The 15,833-nt window shown below is 37.5% G+C and overlaps 1 protein-coding gene across 3 annotated transcripts in view; it reads right to left on the bottom strand.

Moving 5' to 3' along the window:
- The window catches only part of PDZRN4 (PDZ domain containing ring finger 4), a 443,635-nt gene that overhangs the window by 15,028 nt on the left and 412,774 nt on the right, over nucleotides 1-15,833 (bottom strand). For all 3 annotated transcript variants that reach the window (XM_049882837.1, XM_049882838.1, XM_049882839.1), the window contains 2 exons: nucleotides 11,583-11,681; nucleotides 8,904-8,966 (listed from right to left, as the gene is read on the bottom strand). In XM_049882837.1, the coding sequence (XP_049738794.1) occupies nucleotides 8,904-8,966; nucleotides 11,583-11,681 (162 nt within the window). The remainder of the gene's footprint in view (nucleotides 1-8,903; nucleotides 8,967-11,582; nucleotides 11,682-15,833) is intronic.

The following is a 15,833-nucleotide window of genomic DNA, read 5'->3' as shown; positions in this document are numbered from 1 at the left end:
TTCATCTTTCTCCGCTCAGAGTAATGGAAGTGTCACTCTGAGATAATAGTGCTGGGGGAAGCAGGACTGGCAATACCATAACTGAAATCCGTCATCCTGCATGCTTGCTGTGAGCCAATTAGAGAGCTGCAGTATTATCTCTCACCAGGCAATCCTGCCAGGCCACTGGTGATTGCCATTTCATTTAATCATTTCATATTTGTGTGTGGGTCTGACTCAGTTGGCCAAACATCGCTCTCAGGATCTTTCATTGCTTAGTTAATCAAAAGAACTTCAGCTCATCAGCAATACCCTCAGCAATATGCCAGTTCCTTTCTAAGATTTATCCATTTCCCCAAACAACAATATCTTTAGGTGCATCTCTTAACTACACTTATATATATATATATATTTTTTTTTTGGTAAATTAAGATATTTTAATATTATTTTTAAAAAGAAAATGCTGAGTGAAAGAAGCCAGGCCTGAGTCAGTGGCGTTTGAAATTTATCTTTTTCCTTTTTCTAAGTTCTAAAGACAAAGTAGATAAGATTTCTGAAGTTTGTATTTTAAACTACATTTTCATATTCATATGTATGCAACTCTGTTAATACAACTTTTATTCTTTGGCTATTTTAAGGTCACTTTGTTTTCTGGATTTCTCGAATGCTTAAAGACAATGATATTTTTAATCCATAACAGAGAACCAATATATGTGGAAAGAAATTTCAGCTAAAGAGGTCCAGTAATTCTGCCTAAAATAGGTATTAATTACTTTAATAAGTTAAACAGATGGAAAATGTGGCTTGCACTGACCATTTTTTAAATAATTGATCTAATGTCTTTCACTAAGCATTTCTGCTTGAGAGCGTGAAGTAAACTACTACTGAGCTTTTCTCCTGTGGTTCTCTGGGACTGTGTCTGATGCATGAGGGCAAACATAATTATCTGGAAACAAGCCCAAGAGTCTCAACTTTAGACCACAATAATGATCCTTATTTCTAGACTTTTATCATATAGTTAGCAGAAGAAAGTCAAATGTGGGGGAGGGGGAGCCAACTACCACAGGTTGAGTTTCATTGATTGGTAAAAAAATACATAGCCTTCCTTTCTTACTTGTATGTTAGACAAGAAATACGGCTTTTACAAGTTTCATGCACATTTTTTTTCCTGCAATTCACAAACAAAATCCACCAAATTCGAAAATAAAAGTCCTGATTCCAAAATGTGGAATAATGATCAGAAAGGGTATGTGGTGGTTGTTCACAGAGATATATCTGAAAAGCTGTTTATATACTGACATCAAGGCCTTTCTTTCTCAAATAAAGATAAATTGGCAGTTGTGGATTCCACTACACCTCTCCCACCCCAATTAAATGTAGTTTAAAATGATGACTTGTCAATTTTTACTTTCTTTGAGCTTTGAGAGCGTGTGCCTAATAGTAATTCTTCATAGTATATCTGCAATTCATCTATTTGTCTATTAGTCATGAGCCTAATAATTCATCTCCCTCCACTATGGGCACATCTGATCCTAAAGGAATTGACTTCAGTGTTCTCACACAGCTTTTCTTCATTTTTTCTATGTTTGCAATGTAATTCTCATACCTTTCCCCCAGGGCTCCACTTATATACATAATTCCCCATTCTTTCTTCATCTAAATTTCACCTACCATAATCTAAATACCTTTCATTCATGTTAGTCTAATGTTGCTATGTTACGTTCTCTGTATTTTCCATGCACATGTACTCACATTAGCGTGACTATCTTAGATCAAAAGCTCTCAAAGGACAGAGGCTAATTTCATGCAGCTCTATTTGCATGATGCCTGGCATCGAACGGGGCGTGAGAGATAGGTGAATGCCTCTGGATTGGCCATCGTCGTCCTTACAGCTTCAAATTGAGATAACTGAAGCCAGAGGTCATTATCTTAGTTGTCTAGTGCTGCCATAACAGAAGTACCTCAAGGAGAGGGCTTTTACAAAGAGAAATTTATTCTCTCAGTCTAGGAGGCAAGAAGTCTGCCAGGGCGCCAGCTCCAGAGGAAGGTTTTCTCTATCTGTCTACTCTGGGGGAGGGTCTCATGTCTCTCTGCTTGCCTCTGTCTTTTATATCTCAAAAGAGATTGACTTAACACGCAACTTAATCTTGTAGATTGAGTCCTGCCTCACTGACATCATAGAGATAGGATTTATAACATAGGAAAATCACATCAGATCACAAAATGGTGGACAATCACACAATACTGAGAATCATCACCTAGTCAAGTTGACATACATTTTCAGGGGGACACAATTCAATCCATAACAGTCATATATGGGCAGAGAGAGAATTAGATAGAGCCCAAGGCAGATTCTATATTTAATATTAACCAACTTTATATATTAATTTAATATCAACTAATAAATTAATGGAGCCCTGGTGGAGAAGTCGTTAAGAGCTCAGGCTGCTAACCAAAAAGTCAGAAGTTCAAATCCACCCGCTGCTCCTTGGAAACCCTACAGGGCAGTTCTACTCTGTCCTACAGGGTCACTAGGAGTTGAAATCAACTCAACAGCACACAATAACAGCAACAATAAATTAATAGTGAATGTTTGCCTGATGAGTCTGCTTCACTATAACTAATCCTACCAGTCTTTCTCTTTATGAAGTTCCCAAGTGGTACAAGTGGTTAATGCATTCTGCTGCTAACTGAAAGGTTGGAGGTTCAAGTCCACCCAGAGTCACCTCAGAAGACAGGCTTGGTGATCTACTTCCAAAAAATCAGCCATTGAAAACCCTATGGAGCACAGTTCTACTGTATTGCACGTGGGGTTACTGACTTGAAGGAGGCTGGTACTGGTTTCTCTCTTTATAGAACTGAATAGTCAAGAGTGCAACATAAAAGCCACAGTGCCTGGGTTCATGTCCCACTTCCTCAGCTTACTAGTTGTGCGATATTAGGCATACTACTTAAATCTCTCTGCACATCAATTTCCTTACCTGTAAAATGCAGAAAATTATAGTACCTTTTTCAGAGAGCTGCTATAAGAATTAAAATGAGTTTATATATATATAAAGAGCTTAAATAAGTACCTGGTACATAGAAAGTGCTCAATGTTGTCACAGGTTACACAGATTACTGTTAAGCTATTGGTGGTGTTATTATTACTATTTTAATTTATTTTTTAATCCTCAGTCAAGGAAGACACATTTCTGCTAAATAGAATAAATGTATTAAAATTCAAGTAAATAATTAAATCCAGAGTAGTTAACAGAATTCTATTTAAAAAGATAGCTATCTCACATGTATTTTCTCTCAGAGGGCCATCAGGGAACAATACGGTCGCACTGACTTGTCAGTTTCTTTATGGTGGCATTCATGTCTCTCATCTGTGAACTCATAATGACTAGAGCTATTGTCGCCTGTCCTGGCAATAAGTCTTTGTTTTAGAGGGACAGTTCATATTTTGCAGAAACACTTTTATATTCAGAACCACGCATGGAATAAAATGAAGCCGCTGTGAAAGCTGGCATTAAAATGTGGCTTATTGTTTCATTTTCAAAATAAGGGCCACTTTACCAAGCAGGTTGGTAGGTCCTATTATACGCAGGATGTTAGTTTGATACCCAAACTGATATTGGGGTAAGAAATACAGCCATGGGTTTCAGCAAAGATGCCTCCCAAGGAAATGAAAAGATTTGAGGAATGGAATCAGATAGAGCTTTCAACATTCAGTTGCTCTTGTTCCTGAATTAATGGCTTATAGCTACAGGGTTGCTAGTGGGAAAGCAACCTGCTGGACCTGGAAAACACCAGGTGGACATCAAGGTGAAGGATCCATCCACACAGGAAGGAGACAGACGAGTAGTTGTGTCATCACAACTTAACATAAGGCCTTCCATTTCGATAAGAGAGAGAGGAAGAGAGCCAGGAGAGGGTAACATGTAATTTTTATAAATATGAGGAAAAACTTTGCTAGACAGTATATGTATCTCATTTTCCTTACATTATATGTATTAGTTTCAAAATGAATATTGCTTTGGCTTAGAAGAAATTTGTGATACTTACAAAGATAATTCAGTCAAAAATCTCACTTTGGGCCCAGTCTCCTGTGTGTGTATATGTGTATATTTATAAAAATTCCTAAAAGCCTAGAAGTTTAGCATAGCTTTTATTTATTTATTTTTTGCTTGAATATGAAAATATTAGTATAGCAGAAGCAGGTCTGCAAGTAAAATTCATGGAGTGTAACCATCTATGGAATTTCTTATGAAAACCCGAGTCTTAGGCAAAAGAGAAAAGATTTATTTCAAATCTGTTCATATTTAGTGTGCAGAGAAAGAATGGGAATGAAGAATAGAGAGACAGAAGTGGAAAGAAGAGAAATATGAGGAAAACAGCTCTAAAGGGAGGAAAAAAAAAGATAGGAAGGAATTCTGAGGACCAGTTTATGTGCAGAAAGGAAAAGAGCTATTGAAAGTCTTATTTTTCCATTGTTTGAGTTCTTACAGGGTTTGGCAGGGAGTAATCCTTAGGAGGAGTCCCTGGGTGGTACAAACAGTTAACACCATTGGCTGCTAACTGAAAGGTTGGAGACTGAGTCCACCCAGCAGCACGCTGGAAGGAAGTCCAGGTGATCTTTCTCCAAATCAGCCATTGAAAACCCTGTGGAGCACACTTCTACTCTGACACACATGGGGTCATCATGAATCAGAATCAACTGGATAACAAGTATTTTTTTTTTTTTTTTTAAATCCTTAGGAACATGACTGACTGTTTTGGCCAACAAGAGATTAGGCTGTTTACGTGGGATATCATATGCCTGTCATTCCAAAAGGAGAAAACGAGAATATAGCACTCTTTCCTTTGGAAGTTTACCAGGTATGTGGTTTTTAATTCTTCTCTCCTGGCTTAGCAATGCCTTGTCTTTGTTCAGTTCTATAATTTTGTGAAAAGACTTCCCCAAATCAATTTCTGGGGCCATATCTGAGACCATAAGTTCTTAGCAATAGCAAAGCAAATAGAACTGTCAAGCACTTGCAGAGAAAAAAACATGAGAAAACTAGAATGTGTTCCCATGAAATTGGTTTGTGGCTTCTCTTCTGTATGTTCCCTACCTACTTTAACTGTGGTGTGTGTGTGGGAGGGTGTCATCAAGTGGGGTCATCTAACAAACCCATGGTGTGCTATATGAAGAAAAATTTAGCTACATAATGGGGGTGGGACCATAGAAGTACTTTACTTAGGTTATTATGAACAGGAAATTAAAATCGCAATTGCTCTAAAGAGGTTCATTTAAATAAAAGCCAGCCAGGAAACTCCAAGGATAAGAAGTAAATCCTCTCTTTCTCCCACTCTCATATCCCTGTCAAAAGAGTCATTAATTGTTCATTAGGAGGGTATCCCATAATCTACTCATCAGCCATATGGGAGCTATTTGTCTATGGGTACAGTTCTGATACAGTTTTATTTAATATAATTTCATCATCACACTTAAGAGTCTTTGTTTCCTATGTGTGCAGATAGGATTGAATTCTAGGCTTTTTTAATGTGACATTTATTTATCCATTAAGTGTGACGTCACTGAATATAAAGTAACCAGGCAGAAAACAGTCCTTTATCAATCCTGCTGTTGTTTGTTCAATGAACGAACTCCTTTAAGGAATGCCTTCATAACCAGCATATATTTTATGTGAAAACTTTATCTTCTCACAATATAGCTAAGAATTTGGAAGCGTCAAGACATGCAGTATGCATACATGGGGACACACACGCTTTATCCCTATCCATCCACAGCCTCCGAACCCACATACTTAAATGTCAGATGTAATTTTAATGACTAGCCTATGAAAGAGTGGAAATTAGAAATGAGGAAGAGAGCCGGGGAGGGTGGAGGAGGAGGAGGTGTGGGGGTGTGGAGAGTAGATGGTAAGAGAAAGAAGTGACAGCTGCCAACAGCAGTGACAGCAGTAAGAAAAATGATGAAGTAGTGACCCAATATATCAGAAAACGTAGCCAAATGGAGTCATCTAATATTGCTGTTGGTATATGGCATTGAGTCGATTTCTACTTATAGCAACCCTATAGAACAGAGTAGAACTGCCCCATAAGGCTTCCTAGGCTGTAAATCTTTATGGGAGCAGATTGTCAGGTCTTTCCTCCCGCAAAGTGGTTGGTGGGCTCGAACTGCCAACCCTTCTGTTAGCAGCTGAATGATTAACCATTGCACCACCAGGGCTCTTCTCGTTCAATATCTCGTTGCCCTCAAGTCGATTCTGACTCATAGCAACCTTATAGGGGCACAAAATTTTCCAGATCTTTCAGCCATGAAACATGTTACTCTATTAAAACATTTCCTAATGATTGCTAGGTCTAACAAGACCTTGAGAATCAAAAGAAGGCTATGGTATTTTTATTATACTTACTTGGAGATATTAGTAAAGTGAATAATACATTTAAAATTATCTCAAAAATTAAAAAAAAAACCCAACTTTTGAAGCTTTCATTATCTGGAAGGTACACTCAAATGAGTGAAGAATTGAAAAGACAGCAGAACAGCTGGGCGGGGTAGCCATGTGATGTGTGCCCAGGGCAGCTCAGTCACCCTTTATCAGGATATCACTCTGTGTCTTAATCATCTGTGTATGTCACTGTCTTCCCAGTTACACAGGGAGCACCCCAAATGGTGGGACTATATATTTTTTTAAATTTTTATTTTATTTGTTGTTGTTGGGGGTATACAGAACCAAACACATTCCAATTCAACAGTTTCTACATGTACAGTTCAGTGACACTAATTATATTCTTCAAGTTGAGCAACCATTCATGCCCTCCTTTTCTGAGTTGTTCCTCCCCCATTAACACAAACTCACTGCCCCCTAAGGTTCCTATTTAATCTTTTGAATTGTTGCTGTCAATTTGATTCCATAGAGATAGTTCTCAAAAAAGCATGATGCTCAAGGCAGACACTTTTTACTACTTAAGCTACTGTTTGGTTTTAAGAAGACTTCAGGGAATATTTTTGGTTTAAGGTTTAAAGCTTATCTCAAGGCAATAGTTTTAGGGGTTCACACATTGTCTACTTTTTGAAGCCTTGGTTCTCAAAAGAGTACTGAATCCAAAGAAACAGTCTCTAGAGACCATACCTGGTAAAGGGGAAATAGGAACTAGAGATCTGTCACAATGAGTAAAGTTTTGTAGAATATTTAAATAGTATGTAACCTTCTCAATTTGCCATTTGAGTCTTTTCTGTTTCGCTGTTGTGATCAGCAGTGAAACTCAACCCCACAGGGCCTATATTCTTATTTTGAGGTTAATTTTGACACAAGAGCTGGGGACCTGGTGTGTCTTTTTGCACCCATTCTTTATGGGAGAGACTAGAGGGGATAGACAGGTTGAGGCAAGTTTAGGACAGAACTTCGGCTTTCAACATTATTCTTGACTTGGCCTGGAATTCTCTTTCTAGCCCCACATTTCTCTATGATCTGCTTCTATCTCCCTTTGCAAACCAAAATGTAATCAGTTGCCATGTTTCCAAATTTCCACGTGTAGAAAAAAGGCACATTTCCCCACCTGCTCCTAGCAGGTAAATAGTTAAAACTTCTTTATACTTCCAGACTTCTACACAGTAATGGAAAAATAGGATCCATGCTCAGCTAATTCATTCTGGAAAAGGCAAGGATGAACAGGACTTTGAACCACTTTGTTCTGGTTGGAAAAACTGCTGAGAATTTGCATTTCTAAGAAGTACCCAGGAGGTTATACATAAGCATCATTTGGGAATCTTGTTAAAAGATAGATTCTGAATTAGTATATCTGAAGACAGAAATGCAAATTCTCAGCAGGGAGCTTGTTAGAAATGCAAATCCTCACCATGGGTTTGAAGCCCTGGGGATGACTGATGATGAAGATTGCTATGGACTGAATTGTGTCTTCCAAAAAAATATGTTGAAGTTCTAGCTTCTACACCAGTGAATGGGAATTTTTTGGGAAAATTGGTTTTTTCGTCACAGATGTCAGTTAAATTAACTAAATCATACTGGAGTAGGGTGGGTCCTAATCCTAATCCCTTCTTAGTGAGGTTTTATAAAAGAGAAGGACAGGAACGGAAACAGAGTCACACACAGGGGGAAGACAGCATGTGAGGATCCATCTACAAGCCAAGAAACAAAAAGGGACACCCAGGGCAGCCAGAAGATGAAAGAGACAAGGAAGGATCTTTCTCTAGAGCAGAAAGAGAGAGAGAGTATAGCTCTGCCAATATCCCAAATTTGGACTTCTAGCCTCCAGAACTGGAAGGAAATAAAATTCTGTCCTTTAAGCCACTCGCTTTGTGGTATTTTGTTATGGCAGCCCTAGTAAACTAAGACAATAATGCTAATAATAATAGCAGTTATGTTTATTAAGTACTTACCATGTACTGTGCTAAGCATATTACGTGTACAATCTCATTTAACATTCACAATAATACATTTTATTATTCCTATTTTTTAAGATGAGGAACCAAGCTTAACGGAAGAGGTTAAGTAACATGCCCAAGTGTATGGCAGAACTGGAGTTTAAGTCAAGTGGTGCAGTGGTTAAGAGCTCAGCTGCTAACCAAGAGGTTGGCAGTTCGAATCTACCCGCTGTTCCTTGGAAACCCTATGTGGCATTTCTACTCTGTCGTATAGGATCACTATGAGTTAGAATTGATTTAGCGGCAACAGGTTCGGTATGGCTTTTTTGGAATCTGACTCCAGAGCTGGTGTCTTAACCATTAATTTTAGGTAATAACTGTTAATAATTTGTACCATTCTGATTTAAAAACAAAGATTTTTAAAGGGTAGCTCTTTGTTCTGATAGTGTTAATGTCCAAAAGCAAAGAAAAATTCTTTCCTCTAACATTTTTCAGGAAAGGAAATAAAATAAAACCATAGAAACATAAGAAAATAACTGCATACTTGCAAAATACGGTCCCCTTCTCGAATCCGGCCATCTTTGGCAGCAATGCTATTTGGATCTACCTGTAAGAGAGAAAGGGCACACCTTTTCAACTGAATCTCCTTCCCCTTCCCCCCACAAAAAAACAAAAAAAAAACTTAAAACATGGTTTTAAAATACATTTTTAAAAACCAGGTTCAAAATTCTCCATTGATTTATGATAGAGTGTAAGTCTGATTTCTTTCTGTCAAAAATCACTGATCCTAAGAGTAAATGAGCTATTTTAGAATTAGCAATGATAAAATTAAAGGGTGCTAGAGCAGAGCCTGATTCGAAGGCCATTATTCCTTTCCTTGCTCCTTGTCTTCACATTCATTCACTCATTTCTGTCTCCCAATTGTCAGCCATAGTCTTCAGCTGACTCAGGATGATGTAAATATTAGGATTCTAAAAAAAAAAAAAAAAAATAGACCCAGGAAATTTACTGTCTATTGAGGTGATTTTTAAATCCTACCTTAGCTGTTTTAGAAAAGCAGGTAACTATACTATGAGTCTATCCTTACTCAAAGGATTTCTGTCTCATGATCACATTAATTTATGAAGAGATTTATAATCTATATTGCTTAAGAAATGAAAAACAAAAAAAATCCTATCCTTGAAGACTATTACTAGGCAACAATTTACATATAGGGTTAAGTGCATTAACTATAAATTATTTTGGTATAAATAGATATTGAAGGCACTATTAAGAGCTTATAAAGGTTTTTATGGGCCAAATTGAGCTGTGACTTACAGTTCACTAGGGGTAATGTCATCTATCACATTCCACTTGATGTCTTTGAACCATTTTTTTAGGCTTGTTCCATCAGAGCATTTTTTCAATCAGGTATTTTAAGTGTGGCATGATGTTGCCTCATCCTAACCAATGTTAGATACTACTTTCTTACCGGGTGGTGCCACATAACATATGTCTTAAGTGACTACTAATCAAGAACAAAGACACTATAATTATATGTAAAAGGTATAAGGAAAACATCCCTTCCAAATATATACGCTCAGTTTCTATGGTTTCTTTACGTTTCCTGAAAAGTGAAGTCCAAATACGGCAAATTTAAATAGTAAATTAAAGGCTTATTAGAAGGAAGTGAGAAGTGATTAATCAATTGTGTCCTCTTTAGAAGTCATTCACAATCTAAAGCTTTATCTTCAGAATTGTAATCAAATATTAAATTCTTCCATTTCCATCTTGGTACATATTACAAAAGATAATTTAGCAGATGTTTCCCTACATTTCCTTAACACTCTTCTGCTTCTGATTAATGTAGTTGTATATTTAAAAGAGGGATAAATTAAATATCCCTGAAGATTTTTTCACCGCAAGAACAAGCCAATACATTTTTTAATAAAGTGATAAAGAGTAACATTTTGAATTCAGACAGCAGTGTAGTTTTCCATGTGCGTTAATTACATTTTCTCTTCCATATTCTGGAGCCCTGGTGGTGTAGAGGTTAAGAGCTACTGCTGCTAACCAAAATGTCAGCAGTTCAAATCTACCGGCCACTTCTTGGAAACCCTATGGTGCAGTTCTACTCTGCCCTATTGGTTGCTATGAGTCAGAATCGACTCTATGGCAATGAGTTTGTTTTTTTGTTCTTACATATTCTAAACAACTCTATGGTTTTAGCTGCCTTTGAGTTGGCCCCCAACTCATCAGTTGCAGATTGCACCACTGTGATCCACAGAGTTTTCACTGGCTGGCTTTTGGAAGCGGATCACCAGGCCTTTTTTCCTTCTCTGTCTTAGTCTGGAAGCTCTGTTAAAACCTGTTCGGCATCACAGAAACATGTATTGGCTGAGAACTGAACCTGGGTCTCCTGCATGGAAGATAAGAATTCTACTTCTGAACCACCCATGCCTCTACAAATTCTGTTAGATGAATGAAATAAGCATTGTTATACTAAGTTTCCAGCTGAGTAAACTGAGGCTCAGCAAGTTAGGTATTTTTTTCAAGATCATAGCCAAGAAGACTTGGAAGAGCATGGAATAGCAATTAGTATCCAATTTCTAAGTCCTGCTCTGATACATTAAATATAAAACGATTCTTTTGGGAGTTTTTTTTTTTTTTTTTTTTTAAATTACCTGTGATAATCGATTTTGCTTAACATTGTTTCAAAGTAATTGGCACCAAGGGTGTCTCATATTTAAGTACCTCACTTCTTGAAAGCGATTATAGAATTGAATGAAATAAACTAATAGATGCACTCTTTGGGTATTCAGATTCATCAATCCTGTCAGCGCAGTAAAATTCGTGATTATTGTGAATATTAGATTAAAACAATTAGCCAATGTTATTGTTAATAGAACGGAAGTAAGACATAGTAGAATGGACGGACAAAATATTTGCTGATCAAAAACTGTTCAACTTTCTGGATACTTATGGGAATTGACTTAAATTTAGATAATGTTACGATTTTACACTTTCCTTACTGGGATTCTGTGGTTAGAGCATCCACATTAAACAAGCTGACAATAATTACATTACTTGGGCAACATAATTTACTTCCCTAATTGAAAGTGACAAGTATTGGAGCATTGCCAATTCTTCACAATCAAGCCTTTGAGGGATTTTCTCTTTGTGAGTTGCTTTGCTCCCTTCCGTACAGTCTCCCTCCTTAATCCCCCTCTGTGGCTCTTCTTACCTCGCTGATATAAATGCCGGTGTCTTCTTCATCATCCGTTCGGTAACAGACTGTCAGGCCTAGCTTTTCCTGGCTGCTAACACGACACAACTCGACCTCCTGAGAGAACACACACACAGCATGAGATTTATCTCAGAGCAGACTCCCACTACAGAATGGAGAACTTGCTGATATTCTTTGGAAATTTTAATAATGATTGTCCAACATCTGAAATTAACTTATGTTAGCAAAAAAAGGTACTTCATTAAAATTACTTCACAGTGTATTTTTGTATATTCAAGCCAATGTTTTAAAGTTAGAGATGTGCAAAATTTGGTTGGCATCAAATCAAACTTAAAACTCTTTAAAAATCACACAGAATGTTAATAAAATATGTATAAATTGATAAAATGGAATCAATAAATTATTTGAGAATGTCAAAGTAGGTAGTAAAATATTCCTGAAAATTATGGAGTTGCTGTACTTTTATTTACATTTTAGTAAAACTTAAAGCCAAATATAAATAAAGTCATACTGGATTTTCACTATCAATTCTTCTTTTGAGTACCATACAACGTGATAATAAGCACGTGTCTTAGTTATTTAGTACTGCTATAACAGAAATACCATAAATGAATGGCTTAAACAGACAGAAATTTATTTTCTCATAGTTTAGGAGGCTGGAAGTTCAAATTCAGGGTGCCTGCTCTAAGGGAAAACTTTTTCTGTCAGCTTGTGGTAGAAGGTCCTTGTCTCTTCAGCGTGTTTCCTCGTTGCTTGGAGATCTCCAAATGGCTTAGTATCAATCTTTCCCCATCTCTGCTCTTTTCATTTGCTTGTTTAATTTCTTTTATACCTCAAAGAGGACTGATTTAAAACACACCTTACACTAATCCAGTCACACTAACATGACAAAAACAATCTATTCCCAAATGGGATTATAACCACAAGCACAGAGGTTAGGATTTACAACACATTTTGGGGGACACAATTCAATTCATAACATTCCACCCTTTGGCCCCCCAAAATTCATGTCCTTCCCACATGCAAAACACATTCAGCCCATCATATCATCCCCAAAGTCTTAAATCCACTCCAAGTCCAAAATCTTATCTTCCAAATCATCTATATCAAATATGGGTGAGACTGGAGGCATATTCCATCCTGGAGCAAAATTCCTCTTTATCTGTGAACGAGTGAAATCTAGACTTCAAGTTATCTGTTTCCAAAGTACAATGGTGGAGCAGGCACAAGGTAGACACAAATGGGAGAAATTGGAGGGAAAGAAGGGATAATGGACACCCAGCAAGTCCAAAACCCAGCAGAACAATTTACATTAGCTCTCAAGGCTTGAAAATAATCCTCTCTTTCCTGACATCATCTGGGCAATGGACCTGTCCTCCACTTTCTGGGTGTTGGCCATTCCCTCTGGATTATGGGTGTAGGCCCCTCAGCCCTGGGTTTCAGCTCTGCCTTCTAGGCCCAGTGGGGTGGCAACTCTGCTCCCTCAGGTTTGGGTGACCCAATTCCCCCAGTCCAGTCCATTTGAGTGGCGGCCCCACCCACCTTGGCCCCAGCAGACCCTATTCTTTTGCCTGTTGGGCATCAATCCATAATAGCACACATTTTGTGTAGCCCAGACCAAGGTTTCCTATTATTTTGTGGAAGCTCTCACCCTTGGAAAGAAATGGGTTCATTCAGGCTGCAGGGAGAGACATCAACAACCATATAGGGCAGAGGCAATGATTCAAAATGTAGCAGTAAATGAACAAGGAAACGCATTTACTGAAACACATGCCTAAGGGGCTTGAAATGTCAGTCCTTAGGTAATGTATGCTGAATTCATTGCCTGATTTATGTTAGTCAAATAATAATAAATTTCAGTGTACTTCATTTTTATATGATGAAATTGACTTGTACTACTTTCAGAAGCAGATGACTTCAGGATAAATACATAACTTCAACCAGTAAAGCACAAATTGGTGCTCTAATCATCTCCAATATTGGATGGAGAACACAGGGCTCTTTAGTAAATTATCAGATGAGAAAGAACAAAGTACATTTAATATGGAAGTGAAGTCTGGACTACATTTCTAGAATGTAGGATTCATGGGAGTTGTGAATTTGTCTGTCTTGTTCACTGCTCTTTCTCTGGTGCTTAGAAATAGTCCTAGTGTGGGCACTGGTATATGCTAATTGAAGGATGATTTCTTTTATTTAGAATTATTTCTTATTGTGTGAAATTTTTTTGTAATTAAGTAGTCTTTCTTTGACTAGAGATAGATTTTTTGTATGTGTGTAGGAGTGAAAAGAAGATTTTGAAGTTTGATAATAAAGTATCCATTTAACTAAGATTTGAAATAGTTACCAATACTAATGAAAAATTCACTTAATTTCAACTAACACATTATTTTCCAGAACACTCTGCTATATTTGAGGAAGTATACCTCTTTTAATTTTGTATTTCAGTGAAGTCCTTGTCATTTGATAATAGCCATTTATTTTAATGAAATGCTATAAACCACAGGTACATCTATAGCAATTGTGGGCTATCATAAGCTCCAGTGACCAATAACTTCACAGCTAATAGCAAATAAAATGAAGTTTAAATCCATTATCCTGAGACATGTACTACAAATTGGTGAAATACATGAAACTATGAAGAATGCTGACTGGTGAGCAAAGATACTTTAAATTATACTGCCGTGATTAAAGAGGGCATGCGTGGTGTATGTTGAACAGCAAAGAAAAAAATGTGAAAAATTCTTTCACCTAAACGAAGAATACGAAATGATGACATGTTTTGGCATTGGAAGTAGAAATATACACACCAAGCAAGGGTCTTTTCAAAACCAGCAATAATTAATGCCTCCAGAGGGAAAGAATACTTGACTAAAACTGTAGCATTAGGAAGGAATTACAGCAACAAAACAGCTTCAATTACACCAGCAAGGTATACAGTTAAGGAGTAAGGAAGCTTGTGATTCCTAAGAGGCCTATAAGAAAACCTAAACACTCTATAAAGAACTGAGAGTGGGACCTTTAAATCAAGGCAAATGAGGAGCTGTAGTCAAAGCTGAAATCCATTGACTTTCAATGTCCTGCCCACTGGAGAAAGTCCCTATGCTGTGGGAAGACATTTTCAATGGGGAGGATTGCTTTCGTGTGTGTTTTCCCCACATCCTCAGTTGGGTACTATGGCTGTGGTATTTGTTTAGAAGATGCATATCAAAAAATGCTGTAATAATATAAGAGGAAAAAGGTAGAATCCATTCATCAGGCTTCAAAACCATAAATCAAAACATTTACTCAAAGACTCTCAGAGGAAAAGAAACTGAGATCAAAATGAATTTTCAATATTGTCATGGTACTGGATGTAGGCAAAACTATGAAATAGGTCAAAGTTATCTACTGCGGCTGTCTTTTCTACCCCTCCCCCCACTTTTTTTAAAGCCACTCAATACCCTCAAATTTCCTTTTAGCTGCCCAGAGTCCCTGAAGCATACCTTCCCAGGTAGCCATTGGAATTTTAGTTTTGTCATTTTACCTCTTCTGTAGCAATATCTGGCATTTGGTGTGGTCTTCCATTCTCTCATAAGTAGGTCTTGAGTCATAAAGATAACTGACAAGTAAATCTCTCTTAAAGGGATCATCATTATACTCGACTGGTCTCACCCCTTCAGAAGCAAGAAAGAATGAAGAAAACTAAAGATACAAGGGAAATATTAGTCCAAAGGACTAATGGACCACATCTACCATGGCCTCCAGCAGACTGAACCCAGTACAACCAGATGATGCCCAGCCACCACCACTGACTGCTCTGACAGAAATCACAATAGAGGGTCCAAGACAGAACTGGAGAAAAATGTAGAACAAAATTCTAACTCAAAAAGAAAGACCAGACTTGCTGGACTGACAGAGACTGGAGAAACCCTGAGAATATGGTCCCTGGACATCCTTTCAGCTAAGTAATGAAGTCATTCCTGGGGTTCACCCTTCAGCCAGAGACTGGACAGGCCTATAAAACAAAATGAGACTAAAGGGGCACACCAGCCCAGCAGCAAGGACTAGAAGGCAGGAGGGAACGGGGAAGCTGAAAATAGGGAACCCAAGTTTGAGAAGGGAGAGTGTTGACATGTTGTAGGGTACTAACTGTTTAATGAGAAAGTAGTTTGTTCTGTAAACCTTCATCTAAAGTACAATAAAATAAAGAAATGAAAAAGGGATTATCATTAATGATTCTCAAAATGTGACCCACTCAGAGTTCAGTTC

This window comes from Elephas maximus, chromosome 4 (assembly GCF_024166365.1).
Source record: "Elephas maximus indicus isolate mEleMax1 chromosome 4, mEleMax1 primary haplotype, whole genome shotgun sequence".
Taxonomy (NCBI): domain Eukaryota; kingdom Metazoa; phylum Chordata; class Mammalia; order Proboscidea; family Elephantidae; genus Elephas; species Elephas maximus.
The sequence above is the reverse complement of the archived record's forward strand: the minus strand, read 5'-3'. Positions and strand labels throughout refer to the sequence as shown.